Source organism: Hyperoodon ampullatus (genome assembly GCF_949752795.1).
Source record: "Hyperoodon ampullatus genome assembly, chromosome: 2".
Lineage (NCBI taxonomy): Eukaryota > Metazoa > Chordata > Mammalia > Artiodactyla > Ziphiidae > Hyperoodon > Hyperoodon ampullatus.
In genome coordinates, this window is record NC_136915.1 from 11,460,822 (window position 1) to 11,485,242 (window position 24,421).

General features: G+C 50.7%; 2 protein-coding genes across 3 annotated transcripts in view; one reads left to right on the forward strand and one right to left on the reverse strand.

Annotated features, from left to right (window-relative positions):
• Window positions 1–24,421, forward strand: part of KAZN (kazrin, periplakin interacting protein) — a gene marked incomplete at its 3' end in the record, with an annotated part of 473,602 nt that overhangs the window by 293,746 nt on the left and 155,435 nt on the right. The window contains exon 1 of one of the 2 annotated variants that reach the window (XM_079697058.1): window positions 19,503–19,789. The exons of the other annotated variant lie outside the window; for it this stretch is intronic. Within the exon in view, the coding sequence (XP_079553184.1) occupies window positions 19,582–19,789 (208 nt within the window). The 5' untranslated portion in view covers window positions 19,503–19,581. Of the gene's footprint in view, window positions 1–19,502; window positions 19,790–24,421 lie in introns of those variants that run through there. 2 annotated transcript variants of the gene reach the window in all.
• Window positions 3,589–5,931, reverse strand: LOC307069963 (large ribosomal subunit protein eL39-like; the record flags this gene model as incomplete). The annotated part of the gene is made up of 3 exons (XM_079728319.1): window positions 3,589–3,635; window positions 5,245–5,384; window positions 5,903–5,931. The coding sequence occupies 3 exons, from the start codon at window positions 5,929–5,931 to the stop codon at window positions 3,589–3,591; spliced, it is 216 nt and encodes a 71-aa protein (XP_079584445.1).

Here is a 24,421-nt window from a genome sequence, read left to right on the forward strand (position 1 = left end):
CTTAGGCTGCAAAATTGATAGGGGCCCGGTCTTGAGTCGGCAGACCCAGATTCCAATCTCAGTGCAGCCGCTTCCTAGCTGTGTGGCCTTGTGGGAGTTACTTCCCCCATGTGCCTCAATTTTCCTCATTCATAAAATGGGCACAGGAATTGCCCTACTTTGGGTTGTGGACTAGAGGAGAGAAATGCATATAAAAACCTGCTGCATGGCAGCTGCTCTATAAAGGGCACTGCGATGCTGCATTCCTGCTGCCAGTGCAGCTTTGTGACACCTGCACATCAGCTTGCAGGATTTGACCTGTCTGCACACACTTCAGGTCACAGCAAAGGCCTGTGTGCTGCATGTCGGATTCCCTGCTGGAGAAGCCACTGCTCAGGTCTCTCCATGTGCAAGTGGAGTTGTTTTCCATCCATCCCAGATTAGTGCATCTTCTGCAGGTGCCACTAGCCCCAAAGCCAGCTGTTCCCTGGGGGGGGCAAGAACTGCACTTTGAGTAGGAACACTCCTGCTGGCTTGTCTTGCTGCCACCTGCAAAACAGAACCCAGTCCCAAGGGCCTGCATTGGAGAAAGAAAGGTCCCCAGGCCCACATCCAGAACATCCTCCAAGGGTCTGCTAACCAAATATTAATGATAAGGATGAAGCAAATACCTCATGCAAATGTTTAATAAGAAAATAACACACCACAGGAATTCGGCTTACCATTAACTGCCCAGTGGAACTTGGATGTGAACAGTGGACAATTTAACAGTTGATGTGACTGCCTTCAAAGTATACTGTTTTTTTCTCTCTCTCTTTCTCACTCTCTCTTCCCCAAGCAGGGTGACCTTCCTAATCGCTTTTAGCTTAAGTGGATGTTAAAACTTGTTTTCATTCCTTGACATGGTTGACAGAGTTGGGACTGGAGCAGGTCACCAGGAACATGCCTGGTAGCAAGGCTCAGAAGTGAGCCATGCAGAAACACAGCTACATAGACCAATGGAACAGAAGTGAGAGCTCAGAAATAAATCCATGCATATCCGGTCAACTAACATTTCACAAGGGAGCCAAGAATATTCAATAGGGAAAGGACAGTCTCTTCAATAAATGGTGTTGGGAAAACTGGATATTCACATGCAAAGGAATGGAAGTGGAACCCTCTCTTACACCACTCACAAAAGTTAACTCAAAATGGATTAAGGATGTAAACATAAAACCATAAAACTCCTAGAAGAAAGCATAGGGAAAAAGCTTCTTGACATTGGTCTTGGCAATGTTTTTTATGGATATGACACCAAAACACAAGCAACAGAAGCAGAAATCAACAAGTGGGACTACATCAAACTAAAAAGCTTCTGTAGGGCTTCCCTGGTGGTGCATTGGTTGAGAGTCCACCTGCCGATGCAGGGGACACGGGTTCGTGTCCTGGTCCGGGAAGATCCCACATGCCGCGGAGCGGCTGGGCCTGTGAGCCATGGCCGCTGAGACTGCGCGTCCGGAGCCTGTGCTCCGCAACGGGAGAGGCCACAACAGTGAGAGGCCCGCGTACTGCAAAAAAAAAAAAGATAATAATAATAAAAAAATAAAAAGCTTCTGTACAGCAAAGGAAACAATGAACAAAAGGAAAAGGCAACCAACCTACAGAATGGGAGAAAATATTTGTGAACCACATATCTGATAAGGGGTTAATATCCAAAATTTATAAGGAGCTCACACAACTCAATCAATAGCAAAAAAAAAAAAATCCAATATTAAAATGGGCAAAGGACCTGAGTAGACATTTTTCCAAAGAAGACATTCAGATGGCCAATAGTTATATGAAGAGGTGCTCAACATCACTAATCCTCAGAGAAATGCAAATCAAAACCCCAATGAGATATCACCTCACACCTGTCAGGATATTCTGCTATTTTCAAAAATACAAGAAATAACAAATGTTGGCAAGGATGTGCAGAAAAGGGAACTCTTATGCACTGTGGGAGTGTAAATAGGTAGAGCTACTATGGAAAACAGTATGGAGGTTCCTCAAAAATTAAAAATAGAGCTACCATATGATCCAGCAATTCCACTGTTGGGTATTTATCCAAAGGAGATAAAAAACAGTAACTCGAAAAAATATACGCACCCTCATGTTCATTGCAGCATTATTTGCAATAATCAAGACATGGAAACAACCTAAATGTCCATCAACGGATGAATAAAGAAGTTGTGGGGAATTCCCTGGCAGTCCAGTGGTTAGGACTCCACGCTTTCACTGCCGAGGGCCCGGGTTCAATCCCTGGTCAGGAAACTAAGATCCCGCAAGCCAAGCAGTGTGGCCAAAAAAAAAAAAAAAGTTGTGATATATATATGTATATGTGTGTATACATACACACATATGTGTGTATGCATGTATACGTGTGTGTATACATACACACATATGTATATGTATATGTGTGTGTACACACATATGTGTATACATACACATGTGTGTATGTGTATATATGTGTGTGTATGTGTATATATATGAATTCTATTCAGCCATTAAAAAAAGAAGGAAAGGGCTTCCCTGGTGGCGCAGTGGTTGAGAGTCCGCCTGCCGATACAGGGGACGCGGGTTCCTGCCCCGGTCTGGGAGGATCCCACATGCCGCGGAGCGGCAGGGCCCGTGAGCCATGGCCGCTGAGCCTGCGCGTCCGGAGCCTGTGCTCCGCAACGGGAGAGGCCACAACAGTGAGAGGCCCGCGTACTGCAAAAAAAAAAAAAAAGAAGGAAATCCTACCATTTGCAACAACACAGATGAACCTGGAGGACGTATGCTAAGTAAAATAAGCCAGACAAACGAAGACAAATACCATATGGTCTCACATATGGAATCTAAGAACATAAGTCCAACTCACAATAACAAAGAGAATGGTGGTTACCAGGGGCTGGTGGGTGGTGAGGTGGGGAGGGCAGAGAGAATGAGGAGATTTTGGTCAAAGGAGACAAACTTCCAGTTATCAGAGGAATAAGTTCTGGGGATCTAATGCACAGCGTGGTGACTATAGTTAGCAGTATTATATTATATACTTGAAAGTTGCTAAGAGTAGATCTTAAATGTTCTCACCCGTAACAGCAACAACAACAAAAGGGTATTTGTGTGAGGTGAAGGCTGTGTTAACTAACCTTGTTATGGTAAACATTTTGCAATATATACATATATCCAGTCATCACATTGTACACCTTAAACTTACACAGTGCTATGTGTCAATTATGTCTCAATGAAACGGAGGGTGGGGGGCAGATAAGAAAGAAAGCAGCAAGCTGTCGCATGGCCGGTGACCTGGGGGACGTAGCCCAATGCTGAACAGGAGTCCAGAGTTCATGGTATAGTTCAGCCATTTTGCTTTCTGCCCCATAAAATAAAAATGTTAAAAAGGGCATGTTTATATCTTTTCAGCATCACAGAATGTAAAACAAAATGTAAGAATTGAGAGCACAGATGATTAGTTGAAGCATGCAAGAAATCTTTAAAATTAAAAATCATCGTGTTCACTGTCTCACTAGTGATCTCATCCTTTTCTAGGGGACAAGCTAGCGACCCTAGGTGCTCATCCCTGAGGGTAGGTGGCAGTGAACTAATCCCAGGCTATCCTCGGTCATGGAGCACTTGATATGCCTCCTTTTTCTGAAGATCTGGAGGGAGGGTGTCACTGAAACAGAGAAGCTGTGAGTCAAATTGAAGTATTCAATCTGGCCATCTCTCCACGGATGGGTCAACACTCTCCCTCCGTTCCTGCCCCCACCCCCCGTGCTAGCCTTTAAAATGAAGCCCCTGCAGAAATAGAGACACATATGTAGAGAACAAACGTATGGACACCAAGGGGGGAAAGTGGTGGTGACGATGGTGGTGGGATGAACTGGGAGATTGGGATTGACATGTATACACTAATATGTATAAAGTGGATAACTAATAAGAACCTGCTGTATAAAAAATAAATAAAATTCAAACAATAAAAAATAAAATGAAGGGGCTTCCCTGGTGGCGCAGTGGTTGAGAATCTGCCTGCTAATGCAGGGGACATGGGTTCGAGCCCTGGTCTGGGAGGATCCCACATGCCGCGGAGCAACTAGGCCCATGAGCCACAACTACTGAGCCTGCGCGTCTGGAGCCTGTGCTCCGCAGCAAGAGAGGCCGCGATAGTGAGAGGCCCACGCACCGCGATGAAGAGTGACCCCCGCTTGCCACAACTAGAGAAAGCCCTCGCACAGAAACGAAGACCCAACACAGCCAAAATAAATTAATTAATTAATAAACTCCTACCCCCAACATCTTCTTTAAAATAAATAAATAAAATAAAATAAAATGAAGCCCCTGCCCCAGAGGAGTAGCCTGTCCAGGGAGGACGAATGACTCCCAGGAGGTGCCCTGAGGCTTTGGGACTCATGAGTGTGTTCCCTGGACCAACAGCATAAGCATCTCCTGGGAGCTGGTTGTTAGCAAAGCAGAACCTCAGACCCCACTCCTGTATCTTCATTTTAACACGATCCCCAGGAGACAGACATGCTGGTGAAGGCTGAGCCGCTCTGAGAGGATGCCCCAGGAGGCAAAGTGAGCTTGAAAAAATGCTCTGGGTACAAAGACAAGGCATGATTGCTCTGCCTGGGCATGTCCTGAACTGCTTCCAGAAAGAAGTATCCTCTGAGCTCTGTTGGAAGGGATAGACCAGACGGAAGGGGGTTAGTGGAGGGGGAAAGGAGAACGTTCCAGGCAGGGAGCATGGAGTGAGCAAAGTCCTGGAGGCGTTAAAGAGCCAGCGAGGTGGGGGGTCGGTGGGGGGGCACTGCAAATGGAGCTGCATTTCCAGAAACCTGGCTTAGCCGTTTCTCACCTGAGCGGAGGGGCACCCTTTCTCTACCCCCATCTCTCCACAGAGCAGATGTGCCCACGACAGAACGTCTCTGGCATCTTTTTTTATTGATGCTGTGAACTGGGCTTTGCTCCATCAACCTGGGCCGGGACTCTATGCAATGTGTCACTTGCTTCTGCACTAACTCCGTGCCAGGATTGTGCTGGGCATCTTACCTGCTTTATTTCATTTATTTTTTTTAAAGGTTTCACATATTTATTACTGAGCTAGACAGTGAGCAGTGGTGAGGAAAGATCAAGAGGAGCGAGCCCTTCCATTTCTCCCATCCCACAGGCAGCTGTTCAGACAGTAGTGATGTTCTGATATGGTAAGACGCAGTTGACCTTGACACAGCATAAATGTGTGCCACTTCATATGTGAGCTTCCTTCTAGACACAGCTTGGTTCTTCTCCAGTGTCTTCTCTTGGAGTCGTACCTGATTTTATTACCAGTTTTCATCGGAATCCATTGGGGAATGGGACGATCCTGCTTTTGTTTTTTGGCCAGGAATCGCTTGATCCTGAAAGTCTTGTGAGAAGACACGGCAAGCAGCAAATTCAACCGCACATAGGATGGCGGACAAGAGAAAAGAGGAGCATTTCATTTATTCTTAAGCACGACTCACCTAGAAGGTTCTAGAGAGACAGAATAGCAGAACAACTAAGAGCATGTGCTGGAGCCAGACTGCCTACGTTCACATCTCACCTTTGTTCCTTACTAGTAGTATCCTTGGGAAAGTTAAAGTTGGTTTACCCATCCATATCTTGAAGTTTCCTCTGCTATACAATTGGAAATAAGAGCGCTATATACTTTGTAGGGCTTTTCTGAGGATTAAATACATCAGATATAGTTCAGTGCCTTGGCAAATGGTGAGTTCTACATGTGATAGTTTTTAATCACTCTTATTATCCCATTGAACAGATGAGGAAACTGAGGCTCTGAGAATTAAAGTGATTTCTCCAAGGTCACAAAGTTAATACTCCACTACCTTTGCAAGGATTCCCCATGGGCTGCCCTCTCTCTCCCACTTAGCTTGACTTGGAGACCCCTTACATCCTGCCCACAATCTCCTCCTCCAACATCATGCCCTTGCTTCCCACCCAGCGTCCCTCCCGCCTAACAGAAGACATCTCATCTCAGATGTGTGCCTCTGCGTCTGCTACTGCCACCACACCTTTGCTTAGGCTGTTTCCTCTGCCCAGAATGCTCACCTCCCCATCTCTGCCCACCCTGACTGCACCTCTGCCCTTGAGACCCTGCTGATGTACCTGGTGGAGGGAGCCCCCTCCTCTACATTTCCGGGTGCCCCCTCCTCAGCTGGCCACCTCCACCCCCCGTGCACGCAGAGAGCCGGGGCCACATTATACGCATCCTGGCTTTCTCCCCCCTTGCCTAACATGAGGCTCAGTATGCAGTCAGTCCCCAGCATGGGTGACCCTCCCTCTCCAGATCCTGTTCCTGGCCCAGGGCTCTTTTAATTCAGCTCAGAGTTTCTCAACCTCAGCACTACCGATGTTTGGGGCCAGATAATTCCTTGTTTGGGGTTCTGTCCTGTGCATTGTAGGATGTTTAGCAGCATCCCTGGCCTCTACCGTTTAGATGCCAGTAGTAAGTCCCCTCCCTGATTGTGATAACCCAAAATGTCTCCAGACATGGCCCAATGTCCCCTGTGGGGCAAAGCTGCCCTCCAATGAGAACCAGTAAGAACCAGAATTTCCCCTGGGGTGACCAGGATGAGAGAGGGGGTGACTTTAGCATGGGAGGCTGCGGTGGCGGGGGCGGTTGAAATCCCCAAACGTACATGCAGGGAGGTCACAAAGACCGGGAAGGATGGCAGAGATGGTGAACGAGAGGGAGCGCACCCACCTCCTGCCAGCCACGGCCAGGTGGAAATGTGATCCAGCTTTTGCCAGATTTTGAGACTCTTCAAAAGAAGCCAGAAATCCTGTCTTTTATGTGAAATTCCCTGATTCTTATTTACAAAACAGAAACAGACTCACAGACTTAGAGAATGAACTTATGGTTACCAGGGGGGAAGGGCGGGCGGAGGATAGACTGGGAGTTTGGAATTGACTTGTACATACTACTATATAGATAACCAACAAAAAAAGAAGAAGAAGAAAAATTCCCTGATTCTTACGTGTTGGCAACTAACATGAATTTGTTTTAAACATTGTGGGAAGACCAGAATATCTCTGTGAGGCAAATGTGGGCTTTGCAACCTTTCCTACAGACCAAGCTTCCAACCTAGAAGCTTTGGGCAGCTCACACCCGCTGGGCCCACGGGTCCCCATTCTCTCAGCAGTGGTTTGTGTCTTAGGCACCGTGCACAAGCCCCATGTTAGGACTCTGGACCACACAGACAGTCTCTGCCCACACAGGCCACTCCAACCCCCTTCTGAAGCCCAGTTCCAAAGAGGTGGAGGGCTCTAAACTCCTAAGCAATAGAGAATATGGAAAGTACCCCAGGAACGGGGTCAAGAAGCCTGAGCTCTCATCTGACTCTGGCACTGATTTGCTGTGTGACCTTGGGCAATCACTCCCCTTCTCTGGGCTTCAGTTTCCACCTCTGTCACGTGTTTGTAGGATGAAGAAGGAGAAGGGCGGAAGAATGCATGCTTTCTGTTCCTGGGACTCGAACGAGTATTTCCTCTTGGCAGCACAGAACCCCACCTGGCTTACCCAATGCCCAGCAGGCATTCTTGTCCTCAGACTGACCTGGGCAGGGACAAGCTGGTTCCACCTCCCAGCCCAGGAATCCTGCATTTCAGAGCAGGGAGTCTGGGTCATCCTGATGGACTCTTTTCTCTGTGCAATTAGGTTAGCAATGCTGGAGGCTGCTCCACGGGTGGAACCCGCCTTTCCATCACTGGGAAGAGTCAGACCGTTGGCCCCTGCTGGTGCTGATGGCAGAGCTCTGGGTTTGTGAGACCGTCTCCCTGCCCAGAGGTGCTCATGGCCACAGGACGGCTCAGGTGGGCAAGCCCGCACCTGGCCTGACTGCAAGCCCTCAGGACAGTTTCCCAACGGGCTCCGCGTCTGAGAGGAGCCTTCCTTAGACTGATAGGAGCAGAAGGGCTCTGGGAGATCTTTTTGTCCAACCTCCGAATTGTATAGATGGGAAAACTGAGGCCTGGGGAGGGAAAAAGTTGGCCCAAGGTCACCCAGTCAACAGAACGAACACCCACATCTCCTGACTCCCTGGTCCAGTGCTCCTTCTCATCTAACATCGGGTTCTCCTGGAAGTGGGCACTGGTGAGATACACAAAGAGTGACAGATAGACAGACAGACAGACCCAGACAAGCACTGACTTTACCCATCACTACCTGTGGCCTAAGACCAGCAGTTGTGGACTCCGTGCCTGGAGCACCCACGTGGTGACTTACAGGAACGAGGGAGCGGGGGTTGAGGAATGGAGGATGCACTGTTACCCTGGGGGATGGAATGGGGGTTCTAGCACCAGACCTCCTGATGGTTTCAAAATAAAGCTAAATATCTGAATTTTTTGGTGTAATTTATCCAAATTTTTAAATGTTGGCAACTAATGTTTAAAATGCCTTTTAGTAGAATACTAGGAAAAGAAAACACGTTCACAGGCCGTAACTGGCTCTAGGGCCACCAGTTTGCAACCTCTGCTCCCTTCTCTGACCCTCAGTTTACCCTGCTTTAAAGTGGGTATCATGGGACTTCCCGGGCGGTCCAGTGGTTTAAGACTCCAAGCTCATGGGCTTCCCTGGTGGCGCGGTGGTTGAGAGTCTGCCTGCCGATGCAGGGGACACGGGTTCGTGCCCCGGTCTGGGAGGATCCCACGTGCCGCATAGCAGCTAGGCCCGTGAGCCATGGCCACTGAGCCTGCGCGTCCGGAGCCTGTGCTCCGCAACGGGAGAGGCCACAACAGTGAGAGGCCCGCGTACCGCAAAAAAAAAAAAAAAAAAAAAAAAAGACTCCAAGCTCGCAATGCATGGGGGCACGGGTTCAACCCCTGGTCGGGGAACTAAGATACCATATGCCTCACGGCGCAGCCTAAAAAAAAAATTTTTTTTTAAATAAATAAATAAAGTGGGTATCACAACAGTACCCCCTCTCATAGGGCAGTTGAGGGATTAAATGAGATAAAACCACTAGAGGGCCTATCATACCACTGGGCCCACAGTGAAAGGTAGCTGTTGTTATTTATTAAGACATGGGATCCTTTTCTTAGAAGAAATGGGAAGGGACTTGTTAAGCTTAGCACAAGCCAACTGGGAGGCCCTGAGCCAGGACTCAGGATCTTTCCAACAATCCACAAATCCGAGTGTGTGCTTGCTGTGTGCCTGGTGCCATGGGCATGTATCAATTTAAAACCCCGTCCCCGCCTTGAATTTACAAGGGAGGTGGGACTGGGCTCACCCAGCAGCTCGTGGGGTTGTCCTTCACTCCAGGAATCCAGGAGCATCCCTCCACTAGGCCCCTAATCTGGGAGAAACATCCTACTTTCAAAGGTCAGATCTTTAGAAGCAAAAAGAATGCAGCTCCTTTCACATTAGACAACACATTTCTGCTTGTTTGTTTTAATGAGAAACTTCAGGGGGAAGATGACAGTCCTTCCACGTAGCTGTTCGATACATCTGCCTCCTGAAACCAGTTCCAAAGATATTTAAAGGACAATTCTGGGGAAAGAAGAATTTAGAACAAATTCTAATTAGTCCCTGTGGGACTAGGGGCCATTGCAGATTTCTGCCCAGAGAACCCGGAGACCAGGGCCTAAGGTTACTTCCTGATGTCCAGGGTGCAGAACGTTCTTCCTCCTGAGCTTGGCCCACACAGAGGCCGCTGGGGGCAAAATGTCAGGCCCGTTCCTGGCTTTGCTGGAGGCCTTGTGGACACAGAGCCCGAGGTGCTGATGGAGGCCGTGCATGCTCTGCCTTCAGGGTGGGAGAAGCCAGAGTCGCTCTGGCTGACATGCCTGAGTTCTGGTGGGCGGACAAGCAGGTAGAGCCTGTAATTACAGGAAAGCGGCCTGGGGCATGTGTGGACAGGCCTCCCGGAGCCCAGGCAGGTGGCCTCCTGACAAGGGAGGCCCCTAGGGTTTGGACTCTGGGTGCAAAAATCCATCAGGGTGGGGGAGGGGTGGTTATGTAGCTGTGAGGCCACAGCCACTGACAAAATGACCTTGCTGTGCTCCACTGCCTCTTTCCTCCCCCACAACTCAGAAGGACATGAAGACCTAGAAGTCCTTCTTCCAGGCATTGGCGGTGGCCCTCACCTTTATCAGCGTCAGGGTTACATGGAGAGGGCTGTTAAAACAGACTGTCAGGCCCCACCCCAGGAGTTTCTGATTCAGGAGGTAGGGATGGGGCAGAGAATTTGCATTTCTCATAAATGCACAGGGATGGTGCTGATACAGCTCGTCTAGGGGCCACACTTCAAGAACCACTGCTCTAGGGCTTCCTGAAGTCAGTCTGCTTGGGCCCTGATTTGCTGTGTGTCTCTGGACAAGTATCTGAGCCTCTCTGGACTTCTGTTTCTCTCAGAAGGAGAAGCCAGCTTTGTCTTTGAACAGATATACCCCACCTCGGCGCTGAGACGCCTAATTACTACTTGCAGGTAGCTCAGAGACCTTCACATGAAAGGCCCAGGCCTTTGCACAAGGTTCTTACTCCATGGTTCCAACTTGCTTCTGACCACTGTGAGAGCTGTTGCTTTAGGAGAGATTGGCACCTTAAGCCTTAAAGGGACAGGCCAGGCCAGCATCTCTGGGCCTCAGCGCTCACCCTGCCTGCAAGAATATTGAAACCATTTGCTAGCCTGGTCTTTGAGTTCGTTTTGTTTCCCTGGGGAGGGAGGTGGCAAGGGCTCGTCACTGTCCCAGTGGTAAGGCCTCTATGGCACAGAGAGTCATAATCAAAGTCATATCCGCCAGCCGTTCTCCTTTCTCATCTGAATGTCCAAGTGGACCGTGACCTTTCTACACTCGGGGGCCTGTCGCCCTTCCCCACAGTATCTAGGGAAGGAGTGGACTCACGGCAGATGCTGAGTGCAGACAGACCCCATGAAATGAACAAGCAAATAACCAAATGGTTCCTTAACCGGCCCCTCAGCCTGGGTGTTTGGCCCTCCGCAGTTACGTGGGCTTTCGCACTTCTGGTCTCCTTTGTTCCTCACAGGACAGTCATAGGGAGATAAGCAAGTATTCTTATCTCCATTTCACAGGTGGGGAAACTGAGGCCCCTGGAAGGTGGTCCAACTTGCCCAACTTTACTAGTAAGTAAAGGGCAGTTGCAGAAAGAAAAGTCTAGAACTCCATGCCGCAGACCCTCACCACAGCCTCTCCCGAGTCTAATCGGTTTTCTTTACCGTGTCCCTGTAAGAGCCATTCTGCAGGTATTTGCCATGGAGATGAAACTGGGAGAGCAATGATCTAGGAATCCAGACCCTTCCTGGTTCCGGGGAGGGAGGAATAGTTTCAGCTTTGCAGAAATTGCCAGTCTTTCCCAGGGGCCTGCCTTTGGCCCGCTTGGTGTCACATGCTGGTACACCCCAGGTACCCATGGCAGGCTAGACCACATGGTGCTTTACCTCCTGAGCACAGTACTGTGCCTGGCACATGGTTGGTACACAATCGGTATTTGTTGAGTCAACGAATGAATAAATGAAGACAGACGTGGTTGAAATACTGGGTCTAAACTTATGAGCTGTGTGATCTTAGACAAATCCTCCACTCTCTAAGCCTTGGTTTCTTCAACTGTAAAATCAGAATAATAATCATTTTTATAATAATACAAAATAGTGGCATAATAATTAAGAAAACTGGCTCTGGAGCCAGAACTGCCTGCCTCTAAATCTTAGCTCCATCCTATTCTACTGGGTGACCTCAAGCAAGCTACTAAGCCTCTCTGTTCCTTGGCTTCCTCATTGAAAAAGTGAGGATTGTGATAGTGCTTATGTAGTGTCGTGAGGATAAAAATGAGCTAATATGTGTAAAGTGCTCTATCCAATATTATAAATAACCCGTAACAATGATGATTCTATCTCCGTGCATTGGTAAATTAAATTATAACATTTAAGTAACAAGTACCCGGCAGAGTGCCTGGCACAGAGATGGAAGTGCTCAGTAAACAGTAACCATTATTCTTATCTTGGGCACTCACTGGCCCATAGCTCTCTGTGTCTCTTGAATCACACATAGGAAGTGGAGACACGGGGCCTGAAAATTGTGGTGGTAGATACAGTGGTCCCATTCCCAGGAGCCACCAACCCACAGTTGAGGAAGGTGAAGTACCTCCAGTGGCCACCGGGGGCAGCAGAGGCCCCATCCCCAGATGCCCTGCTGAGGGTTCCCTGAGTCCCATATCCAGGAGGTAATCAAGGAAGGGTTGACTATTCCACTGTGCCCACAGGCAGGCATTCCCCATAACCCTGACATGCAAGGCATTCCCCCAGAGAACACCCCTCACTTCTGAGGGTTAGACTCCCAATCCTGCATTGAACAGCCTCATCATCTTGGATAAGTCCCTTTGTCTTCTCTAAACCTCAGTTTTCTCAGCTGGGACATGGGGATAGGGTGGTTTGGAGGGTTGAACGAGCTAAAAAGGACAGTCCCTGGGGTGAAGTAAGTGCTCAATGACACATGTTGCCAAGGTAGCATGATGGTTATTAGCCTAAACTCTGCAGCCAGACTACATTAAGCTTGAGTCCTGCCTACTCACTGGCTGTGTGCCTTTGGGTAAGTGACTTAACTTCTCTGTGTCTGTTTCCTCATTTGTAAAATGGGGATGATAATAATAGTACACGTAACTCTCAGAGTTGTTGGGAGAATTAAATGAATGTCTAAAGTTTTTAGAACAGTGCCCGGCACATATAGTAAGTGCTGTGTAAGTGTTTGCCAGTATTACTATTAGAAGTCATAGTATTTTGGCTACGTTGGGTCTTCGTTGCTGTGCGCGGGCTTTCTCTAGTTGTGGCGAGCGGGGGCTACTCTTCATTGCGGTGCACGGGCTTCTCATTGCGGTGGCTTCTCCTGTTGCAGAGCACGGGCTCTAGGCGCGCGGGCTTCAGTAGTTGCAGCACGTGGGCTCAGTAGTTGTGGCTCACGGGCTCTAGAGCGCAGTCTCAGTAGTTGTGGCGCACGGGCTTAGTTGCTCCGCAGCATGTGGGATCTTCCCGGACCAGGGATCGAACCCGTGTCCCCTACATTGGCAGGCAGATTCTTAACCACTGCACCACCAGGGAAGTCCCCAAGCCGTAGTATTTTTGATGTTACTGTTATTTATTCTGAATAAGCTGCAACATTGTAGCTTTCTGCAGAAACCTCCCTGCCTGACATGAACTCCCCAAAAAGAGGCTTAGAGGAGACGGGAGAGATATGGCCCCTGGATGAGGAAGGACTTTTTCCTTTTGGTGCAGCTGAGAATCTAATTTGGGACGCAAGATGGTCTGAGAGGCAGGCACAGAAGCCAGCCGCACTCAGTGACAATACTTCAGTGCCTGGCTTTGGGCTAAGCTTCTGCTGGCAGAGGTGGTCAGGATCTTCACCAAGTCATTTGGGACCCAGGAAAGATCACCAAAGAATACCAATGAGCCCATGACAGGCGCACAAAGGGCTCCAGCCAAGAAGTCCTCGCCAGGACAGATGGCAGGATGGAACAGGGGTAAAATCTTCTATCCCCCAAGGGCTGAGGTCTAAGTAGGTACAGGGGAAAATCCCAGTCTAATCCTTCCCACTGCACCTGTGCCCCAGAGTCCTACTGGGATGGCCAAGGGAAGAAGAGGAGATCAGTACATACCCACTGGTGGCCTCAGCCACAAAAGCATCCCAGGGCCTGCCAGAAGGACTTCTGAGAAATAGATCAAAGGCTGCAGATCTCCATGGAATAGCTGGTAATGCTCATCTGGCTTAGAAACAATGGGCACGTCACTCCGGCCTCCTCCGGCAATGTCCTCAAGCCCACTTTTTTGAGGGTTTACCTTGTGCTAATCACCATTCAGAGCCCTGCGTGTGCCTCTTCTCATTGAAATCTCCTTCCACAACCCTATGAGGTAGTGGCCACAGTCATCTCCATCTTACAGAGGAGGAAACGGAAGCTTCCAGGGGTGAAATCATTTCTTCTAGATCATACACTAGTGTGTATCAGAGGCAGGATTTGAGTCCTGGTCTCTCTGCCTCCCAAAAATGTGTCCCCAGCCTCCTGGGGTGGGCAGCCTCCAAGATAGCCCTCAAAGACCCCTGCCTCCTGTAGTCAACCCCTCCCATCCAGGGTGGACAGGACCTAGTGATTCACTTTTAAAAAATTTTTTTATTTATGTATTTATGGCTGTGTTGTGTCTTCGTTGCTGCGTGCAGGCTTTCTCTAGTTGTGGCGAGCGGGGGCTGCTCTTTGTTGTGGTGCGCGGGCTTCTCATTGCGGTGGCTTCTCTTGTTGTGGAGCATGGGCTCTAGGCGCACGGGCTTCAGTAGTTGTGGCACGCGGGCTCAGTAGTTGTGGCTCGCGGGTTCTAGAGTGCAGGCTCAGTAGCTGTGGCGCACAGGCTTAGTTGCTCTGCGGCATGCGGGATCTTCCCAGAGCAGGGCTCGAAGCCGTGTCCCCTGCATTGGCAGGTGGATTCTTAACCACTGCACAACTAGTGAAGTCCTGTGATTTACTTCTAATGAACAGAACAGGGAGAAGGTGATGGATGCCATTTCCAAGATTAGGTTACAGAGACAGAGGTTTCCATCTTGTGCACACCCTTTCTTGCTTGAAGCCCTTGAGGCCCTTGAGGGAAGCAAGCTGCGATTTTTCGAGTAGATCTATAGCTCTATGGCAAAGAACTGAGGGTGGCCTCAGACCCACAGCCGAGGAGGAGCTGAGGTTCTCAGTCCAACACAAGAAACAGAATCCTTCCAGAGCCACATGGGTGAGCTGGGGAGTAGATACTCCCCAAGGAGAGCTTTGAGTTGACTTTGCCTTTGCTCCTCGGCTGACACCTTGCCGGCAGCCTGCGCAGAATTCCTGAGCCAGAGGCACCCAGCCAGGCCACCCTGGATTCCTGACCCACAGAAACTGAGAGATAATAAATGCTTCTTGTTTCAAGCCTCTGCGTTTTGGGGAGATTTGTCATGCAGCAGTAGACAACTAATACACTTGCTCTTACTGCTAGCAACACACACCAAACATACCCCCACAGCCATCAAGAGAAGGATTAAAAAGACTCACTCAACCAGAGCGGGCAGAGCTGGGAAGGCCCTCCTCACATCTGCTAACCCAGCCGTTCATTTTGCTTTTGCCGGTGAGGGCGCTTAGTTGCAGAGACAGAATGACCCTTTTCCACAGTCACACACAAGCTAGGGGATTGCTACCGAGGTCTCCAGACTCCAGGAACTCATGAAGGTGTTATAGACAAAACGGTGCAGATTCCTAAGACTCCACAGTTGCTACCTTGTCTTAGTGCCAGGTGTTTGAAAAGAGTACTGTTGGCTGGAAGATCTCAGTAAAACCTCCTCTACAAATACTAAGAACACAGCTGAGAAAAAAAAAAAAAAAAACCCTGAAAAATTCCAGTGGGCTCAAATATTCAATTTCAAGTAGATATCGAACATAGTGGAGTTCTTTAGTACAATGTTTCTGGTTTTGTTCCTTAAGCCAAGTATATCTTGTCATGTCACTTGCTCCTGTGATCTAAAGGAAGTTCCCCTGGCAATGAAGGCACACTGTGAATGGGAACTGCAATGATCCCTTGTGTCTCTGTGCCCCAGCCTCCTTTTTGTTTCCTTTGGTGGCGCTGTATTGGCCTGAGGTCAGGGTCATGGGGACATCGTCTGGCCTCAGAGCTTAGAACTAGAGCAGCCTCCCAACCCTCGGGCTGGGTTGCTCATCCCCACCCCTGACCACCCCCACCTCGAATTCTCACTATGCCTTTGCTCCTTAGGAGTTGTCGGGAGGACTGGATGGGGCCAGTTCCTCATCCTTGCCCCACACCCAAATCCTCCCTTCCCGCTGCCTTGCAGAGGCCGGACACAATGTATGCTGGAGAAGGACACAGTGGCCACATCCCAGGCCCAGCTGTCTCCAACATCAATTCTCAGCATCCCCCAGGGAGGCCGGGTAGATCTTCTGGGAATAGGACCAGCTACATAATTTGCGGATCCCAATGCAAGATGAACATGTGAGGCCCTTAGTTCAAAGATAATTAAGAATTTCAAGGCAACGACATTAACCCCAGCGTAGGGCCCTTCTGCAAGGCTGCACGTTCAGAAGCCAACCTGGGCTTGGAGTCTCCGATGAAAACCACCCTGGAGCTGCCGTTCCTAGAGGGCCTGCCCAAGCTGCTCAGAGCAGAAAATGGGCTGTTGCTTCCCGGCTGTTGCATCTCCTGTTGCAGAGCTGAGCAGAAACATCTCGTAGGCCTAGGGTGTCCTCAGAATCAGAAACATACCTCCAGGAGGAAAGACTTCCCACCCAAGGCAGATGGTTTTCTGGAAGGCTGCAGGCTGCTGCTGTCAGAGGTTGGCCTGCTAGCAGAGCTGTGGACAGAGAGAGAGGGAGGGAGACAGAGAGGCTGAAGCCAAATGGGGAGGCCTGGGCAGTCTGAAAACCCCAGAAAGCAAGGGCAGGTGTGCCCAACTGCCATGTGAATTCCTGGCCCTGAGTGTGGGGAAAACACACACACACACACACACATACACACACACACACACACACACACACACACACACACACACACACACACACACACAGCCAGGCCAAACTTGGCCTAGAAAGGAGAGCAGCAGAATTTCCCCAGGGCTGGGGGCTTGAGAAACAGCTTGGATCATTGAAACATCAGTAGAAAACACGTGCAGACTCCTGAGAGGTTGCAGAGGGGACCAACAGGCCAAATAGAGACTTCTAGACATATTTCCTTTGTTATTCTTTCTCCTCCCTCTCCTCTTTCTTCTTAGGTTTTAAAAAGTTGCCAACATTTCAAATTTAGACTTCACATAAAAATTCATATTCCTGGCTTCCCTGGTGGCGCAGTGGTTGAGAATCCGCCTGCCAATGCAGGGGACACGGGTTTGAGCCCTAGTCCGGGAAGATCCCACATGCCACAGAGCAACTAAACCCGTGCGCCACAACTACTGAGCCTACGCTCTAGAGCCCGCGAGCCACAAGTACTGAGCCACGTGCCACAGCTACTGAAGCCTGTGCGCTAGAACTACTGAGCATGCACTCTAGAGCCCACGAGCCACAACTACTGAAGCCTGTGCACCTAGAGCCTGTGCCCCACAACAAGAGAAGCCACCGCAAGGAGAAGCCTGTGCACCGCAACGAAGAGTAGCCCCCGCTAGCCACAACTGGAGAAAGCCTGCATGCAGCAATGAAAACCCAACGCAGCCAAAAATAAATAAATTAAATAAGTTTTTTAAAAAAAATTCATATTCCTAGTAGCTCCAAAAAAAAATCCAGAACCTCTAGTAACACTAGAGCCAAGTTCCTGTATGACAGCAATCTACTGCCTCCGCTACAGGGGCTGGTGGCCTCTTGTTTGCCGCAGTCCCCATCACTCCTAAGGTCTCCCTGACGTTGAATCCAAGTGGCAGGTGCTACATATTTGTGCTTGCCCTGCTGTTTTCTCATTACAGAGTTAACGGGACAGTGAATGTTTCTATCAAAAGTGGGAAACTAGGAGGCTGACCAAGAGTTCCATATACTTCAAGAAATATGGGAAAGAGCATGTTTCTTTGTGGAAGCGAAGAGCCTCCCTACAAGTTTAATACGCAAAGAATTTCTAAGTAAAAAGAATACAACCTAAATGCCCTGTGAAACAGACCACAGCAGTCCCTGCACTGCCAACCTCACTCAGTCGTGTCCCTGTTGCATCCCTGAGGGCATCCAAAACAGAGTCTCCTGGACCAGAGGTCTCCAGAATGCAAGGGCACTCCCAGCTTCTTCTCCCATGAGGGCTCAGAGCGATCTTTCTTTTGTTCTGTTCTGATGGTTTTCCCAGCAAAGGCAGAGGACTTGGGGGATTCCTAGCATCTCCTATCACTTGGTGTGGGGTCAGTTTCCTTCTCCCAGAGCTGTATGGGTGTTTAACCCCATGGGTGGTTTTCTTCCCGAGCCGCGAGCACCACCAGCGTTTGGCGTACCTGTCAGCCCTCCACGGGGCAGTTGGGGGGTCCAGTTCGACAGGGGGAGGGGGTCTGAGGCAGCCCTGTGGCCTTCCACAGCTGGGCTAGTGTCCCAGTCATTGGGAGGGCAAGGAAGGGAGGGGGTGGGGTGGAACCTGGGAAGGCCATGGTGGATGTTGGCCAGGCCATCGTGGTTGCTCAGATGCAGGGCTCCTCACCCAGTCAGGAAAGTGACCTGCAGAAGGTTTTAGAGATTGGGTGGGGGAGGGGGGAAAGTAATCTGGTTCCCACCAATGGCTGGAGAGCCACATGCCAGTACCTAGAAGTTCCCAGAGCTCAGGCCTGGGCCAGTGGGAGCCATAGGTGACTGAGCCAGGCCTAGAAGGGGTGGGGTGCATGCTATCTGGAAGGGGAAACTGAGGACACCACGGAAAGTGTGTGATTCCTTACCTAGCCACGTAGCCTCGCCTTCCCATTGTCTACCACGGGGGAAAACCGGACCTGCCTTCCAGGGCTGTGGGGAGATAATTAGTCCTTCTAAAGAACATGGTAATCCCCAAATCAAAGGGGGTTCAGAGCTGCAAACTCACTATACAGCAAGCTCTGTCAGCCACGGGAGCACCCACTGCAGTGGGTGGGCTCTGATTTGCAGACCCTCCAAGGAACCAATTCCTACAGGGCTTGACTGGCCTAATAACTGCCCCACCCACCCACTCGGGGCGCCCAGCTCCCGACCTCTCCTGGGAACCACCTCACCTGCCACATGGCTGCCCAGAGGGGTGCTCAGAAGTAGCACCGAGGGTGGACAGGGTGGGAAGTCCTGATGTCCCATTTTATAGATGGGGAAGCTGAGACGGAGGAAGTGCCCCGCACCGGTTTACAACTTCCTCATAGGTATGGACCATATATCAGTTTTCCTCCCCACTGGACCAGCCATTGCGCTCAGTACTGTATGCACTTAAAGAAGGACTGGTCACACAGTACAGGTGAGTGAAGGAGATGTCCCAGAGCTCCCACCCCTTTTCCTGCCCGCTCTTTCCGCCCTCTCCCGGCCACTTGCTGGGGCTTCAGCTCTTTAGCAAGGCTGTCCCAAGGGTATCAGAAGAGTGGAGAGACACATGCAAACTGGGGTACCAGGCAGCTGTCCCCTTGATGCACACACTTGCGGTTTTCAAAGACCTGGATTCAGGCCTGTCACTCCCGACCCCTGTGACACTGGCCATCTTTCTAACCCTGAGTTTCTCCAGGAATGACCATGCTGGGGATGCACCGAGCGGCCAGGGCCGGGCTTACAAAGGGGCGACGCGGCCCTCCCCCGGGCCTTGGGGCGAGTCTGGGCGCCTCGGAGGGGCCGGGGGCGGGGCCGGGGGCGGGGCGAACGGCGGCCCTCGCCAGCCCGGAAGGAGCGGGAGGAGGAGCCGCGCGAGTGAGAGTCGTTCCCACGTGAGAGGCTCGGCGGCCGAATTCTTCGTGTGCGGCTGCTGTGGACCTCCTGGCGTCCGGCGAGACGGAGAGACCAGGGCCGGCGCGCGCGCGCGGGCGGGCGGCGGGGCCGGCGCTCGGCTGCGCCCCGATGCGGCGGCGACCCCGGGGGCTGTGAGCCCGGCGCCCGCCGTCGGAGCCCCCCGCGCCGCCGCGGGCAGCGCCCCTCGGGCACGCGGCATGCGGGCGGCCGACTCTGGCACCTGGGAGCGCGTCCGCCAGCTTGCGGCTCAGGGCGAGCCGGCGCCTTCCTGCGGGCCGGGGGCCGGGCCTGCGCGCCCCCCGGGACCGGCAGCCTGCGAGCCGGGTGCGGACGCGGCGGGGCCCGGCGATCGGCCCGGCGCCGGGGCGCCCTCCGTTCGAGCGGATGGCGACTGCAGCCAGCCGGGTAGGTGCGCGCCGGGAGGGGAGGGTGGCGCGGCCGCAGGCCGGGGGAGGGCCGGGGCCGGGCGCGCGGGGGCGCTCCCGGCCGGGATCGGGCCGCCGCTCGTGGCAAAGTTCTCGCCGCGCCCTTGACCCAGAGCACCGGACGGGGTGCAGGGGGAGACGTTCGGGACGCGGAGTTAGTCTTAAGCATGAGGGCAGGGGTTGTGGGGGCTCCGCGGCTTTCCGGCAAGAGCCCCCTAGAGAGTTGCAGAGGGAGGTCAAGGCCAAGCCTGCAGGAGCTGTGCGATCCCGCGGCGCTTGGAGACCCAGGTTTGGGCCATTTCCCGCGCCTGATCTGGGAAGCGTGGGAAAGGGGCCAGCCTCGCGCGAAGTTGGGGAGGCCCCCTGTGACCGCACCTGTAACCCACCTGGCAGCCCCATAAAGTGCCGAGGGGAGCCTTCCTGCCACCCCGCGTAGAGGAAAGTGAGGGCTCGCATTTGCAAAGAGGTTTCTCATACACTTGAACGACTAAGGCAGAAAGAGAAATCGCCGCGGAGGAGACAAATGCAGTGGTCTAATTGTGCATCGTTGGCTAATCCGCCCCAAGCGGAGACCAAGCGGAGAGCCCCGTTTGAGTGTTCAAATGTTCCGAGTGGATGCGCCCGTTCCATTCCATTCCGGTCTCAGCTGGTCCCTCCCCGCTCAAGTTAGGTCATGGAGGGTGGGGCACAGGAACCCCTGGATCCTCAAGATTCCACAGTAGGAAAGTGGAAGGGCTTCCGAGAAGGGTCTGTCATCATCAGTTTCAAGTTTGAATACTTTTTCCAGGAAAAACGAAGGCGGGGGGGAACCACATGATTATTCATTATTTCTTGAACACCCAATGTGTTCCAGTAATTTACATGCGGTGTCTTAAAATCTTATCACCACCCTGGCAGTGAGGCTGTGTTATCTCCAGGAAGATGAGGTCAGAAAAGGCCGGAGTTTAAGGGACTTGCCCAAGCCCCAAAGCCCTGAAGCCATGGTACTGGAATTTCAAATTTTGTCTGTGGATTGACACCAGAATGCCTCTCCCAGGCAGGAATCTTACCAACTGGGAAACACCAGGCTTATTTACCTAATAATTATTTCTTTCCTATGAGAAAAAAGCCAACTGCCAGGCTCCCTAATTCCAGACTGCCTGTATTGGTTTCCCCAGGAGATGGAATCCTGAGCGTCAAGGGTTCTAGCCACAGGGGCTGGGACCACCAACCAGCTGGCTCTGATTAGCTGAGCTGCCACTGGTGTCCTGGAACAACTGAGGTCTTGGGTCACCAAGGGTCTGGAAGAGGGACCCTGAGGCCTGGAAGGAGCTTGAGTCCCTGGGTGCTTGGCTTAGGGGCTGGGTCTGCTGGAGACAGTCCCACCTCCTCCCCTGTTGCACAGAGCAGTTAGAGACCAAGACAGCTTGGTGTGAAACAGAGCAAAGATGCAAAGAAGAAGCAAATGGGAGGGCTTGGGCAAGTTGCTTGATCTTTTTGAGACCCAGTTTACCCATCTGTAAAGTGGAGATATTAATAATCTCGACTAACATTTTGATCATTCAAAAGCTCATGTCTGGATGAATGGATAAAGAAGATGTGGCATGTATATACAATGGAATATTGCTCAGCCATAAAAAGAAGCGAAATTGAGTTATTTGTAGTGAGGTGGATGGACCTAGAGTCTGTCATACAGAGTGAAGTAAGTCAGAAAGAGAAAAACAAATACCGTGTGCTAACACATATATATGGAATCTAAAAAAAAAAAATGGTTATGAAGAACCTAGGGGCAGGACAGGAATAAAGACACAGACGTAGAGAGGGGGAAGGGTAAGCTGGGACTAAGTGAGAGAGTGGCATAGACTTATATATACCACCAAATGTAAAATAGATAGCTAGTGGGAAGCAGCTGCATAGCAAATGGAGATCAGCTTGGTGCTTTGTGACCACCTAGAGGGGTGGGATAGGGAGGGTGGGAGGGAGACACAAGAGGGAGGAGATAACGGGGATATATGTATATGTATAACTGATTCACTTTGTTATAAAGCAGAAACTAACACAGCAATGTAAAGCAATTATACTCCAATAAAGATGTTAAAAAAAGAAAAAAAAAAGCTCATGTCTGCAAAGCACCTTGCCTGGGTCATAGTTGATGCCAATGGATGTAAGTCATCAGCTTTACTTGTGGGGCACCTGTTAGTGCCCCCATTGACTCAATTTCCCATTAGGATGTGATGCTGTCTGCTCCATCTCCACCCTCCTGAACTGTGTTGAGATGACATTTGTCTTGTCTTTAAAATACTTCAGTGATCCAAGGCTGACTGTTGGGCCAATGAAGGCTGTTATTATGTACACAGGTAGAAGAGGGCTGGCTGGAGATAAATAGGTTTACTTTGTGTCTATATAGACTCCACTGTGTATTCATAATAACAATATCCTGATGACATGGTGTAGCTGAGAAATGCCTGTCTCAGGTCTGGGGGTGGTTCTTACTCCAGTGGCCCTCCTGGTGTCCCTTTGGGGCAGAGAGCAGTGGAAATCTCCTTTCCTGATCTACAGATGGCATCACTGGTGTGAAACTGGATCAAGTCAGCAGTAGAACAAGAAAGTTCTGAGTTCTCTCTACCCTACCACCCTTCACCCTCTTTGGGCGTCTGGTTCTTAAAGACCAAATGTAGTTTCTGAGAAGGTCTTTGGTGGCTGGCATTGAGGACAGCGTGTCGTGGACACAGGTGCTCAAAGCCATTGGCTGTCATGAGGGGTCTTCCTCTGGGAGGTCAGTGGGAACTCTTCGCGCTTGGAACCACAAGCTGAAATTATTGCTGAAATAAACATTTTAGCCAGGCTGTGAGGTGACTCACCCCAGGATCTTAGCACATTAGTCCCCAGCCTAATGCGATGCTCGGTTTAAGGAGCTGCAGGAGTGCTCTTTTGGGTGACAGTGTCTGGAAATTGGCACTTTCAGGGGTCTGGGGAAGGGGAAAGAGAGATGCTTGCTTGGCGGGTTGGAGGCTTGGCACCTTGACATTGCTCATAGGGGATGTCCTGATATCGGCAGGGTGACAGACCCTGTGCCGGTGACAGCTCCGGCCTCCAGGGTGGGGCCACTTCCAGGGGAGGTTACCATTTGCGCCCGGACTAGGGAACAGAGCAGGAGATGCAGAAATTAGACACAGTGTCGGTCTGCACCTGGTTCTGCCCCAAATCTGTTTGACCTTGAGAAACTCCATTAACTCAGTTTCCCTGTTGGTGTGGTGGGAGTGACGCCACTGGAGGAGAGATTCTTCCAGAGCCCCCGCAGAGTGTTCAGGTGATCGCTGAGCCTTCTGAGACTGAGAACATGAAGGATTCCCTCTTTGATTGTCCCTTCATTCAGTTACATTTCTTGAGCATCTATTCCTGCCAGGCACTGTTGTAGCTGCCAGGGATGTAGCAGCAACGAGACAACTGCAGCCCTTGTTTCCATGGAGCTTATATTCTGTGGGAGGAGATTTCCAGTACACACAGGAGACACACAGGATGTGTCAGGGGATGGTAAATGCTATGCACAAAAAATAAAGCCAGGTGAGGGGTTAGCGTGATGGGAGCGGGTGCTTTTTAGTATTTAGGTAGGTGGTCAGAGGAGAATGAGGTGAGGTATGTGGGTGCTGAGTCCCTAAGGCAAGAGGATATTGCCGGTCGGCTAAAGGAACCAAATCATTTTTTTTTTTAGCAGTGTGACTTGTGGGATCTTAGTTCCCCAACCAGGGATCGAATCAAACCCGGGCCCCCAGCAGTGAGAGCGCCGAGTTCAAACCACCGGACCGCCAGGGAATTCCCGACCAAGTCATTTTTTAAAAGTTGTTGGTAAATTAGTATCTTCGTAGACTGGGCATATCTGAAGCCTACCCAGACTACCTTCCTTATTAGCCATTCGAGTTCTTGTCTCCTCTTGCCCCTTCCGCTTACATGAAATCCCCTGGAGGAGGGGACCAGGCCTGTGTTTCTGTGTCCTGGCTTCCATCCTGTGGCCTCCCGGGGGCCAGGCTTGGTGCTGACCAAACGCCAAGCTTTGTCTTCATCAGTCAGTCCTTCCGCAACCCAGGGGGATATGCAGTTGCTCATTTCATCCACAGATGGGGAAACTGGTGCTCAGAAAATTAGGAACTTGACTGAGGTCACACAGCTAGTAGGTATCACAGCCAGGACTTGGTCCCAGATTGTAGACCTCAGAGCAGTGTGAAAAGACCTTGTCTTGATCTTAAGAAAGTAGACTCACATGAAGTGTCAGGTCCATTTTTCCTTTAAATTTTTATCTCTTAAAAAAGGAAGTTTGTCCTCTCCTTGATATTCCTTGGTTTAAGCAACTCAAGCATTTGCTTATCTTTGTGCCTTTAGCAATTTCCTCATTAGGTCGGCTTTGAGTTATCCCTTCTGTAAAGGATTTCTGCTGGGTTGGTGTGAGGTTGAATCTCCCCGTTGGAATCGGGGATGCTCTTGGAAAGTCACCCACGAGGACCACGAGGGTCTAGTGTGAGCCTCCTCAGTAATGTGGTGGGACAGAGATAATTGGGGTCTTGGCTATTCTGGACAATCAGGAAGGAAAGTCACTACACTTGAATATATTTCCGATTGGTTTCCCTTGGGAGGTTTC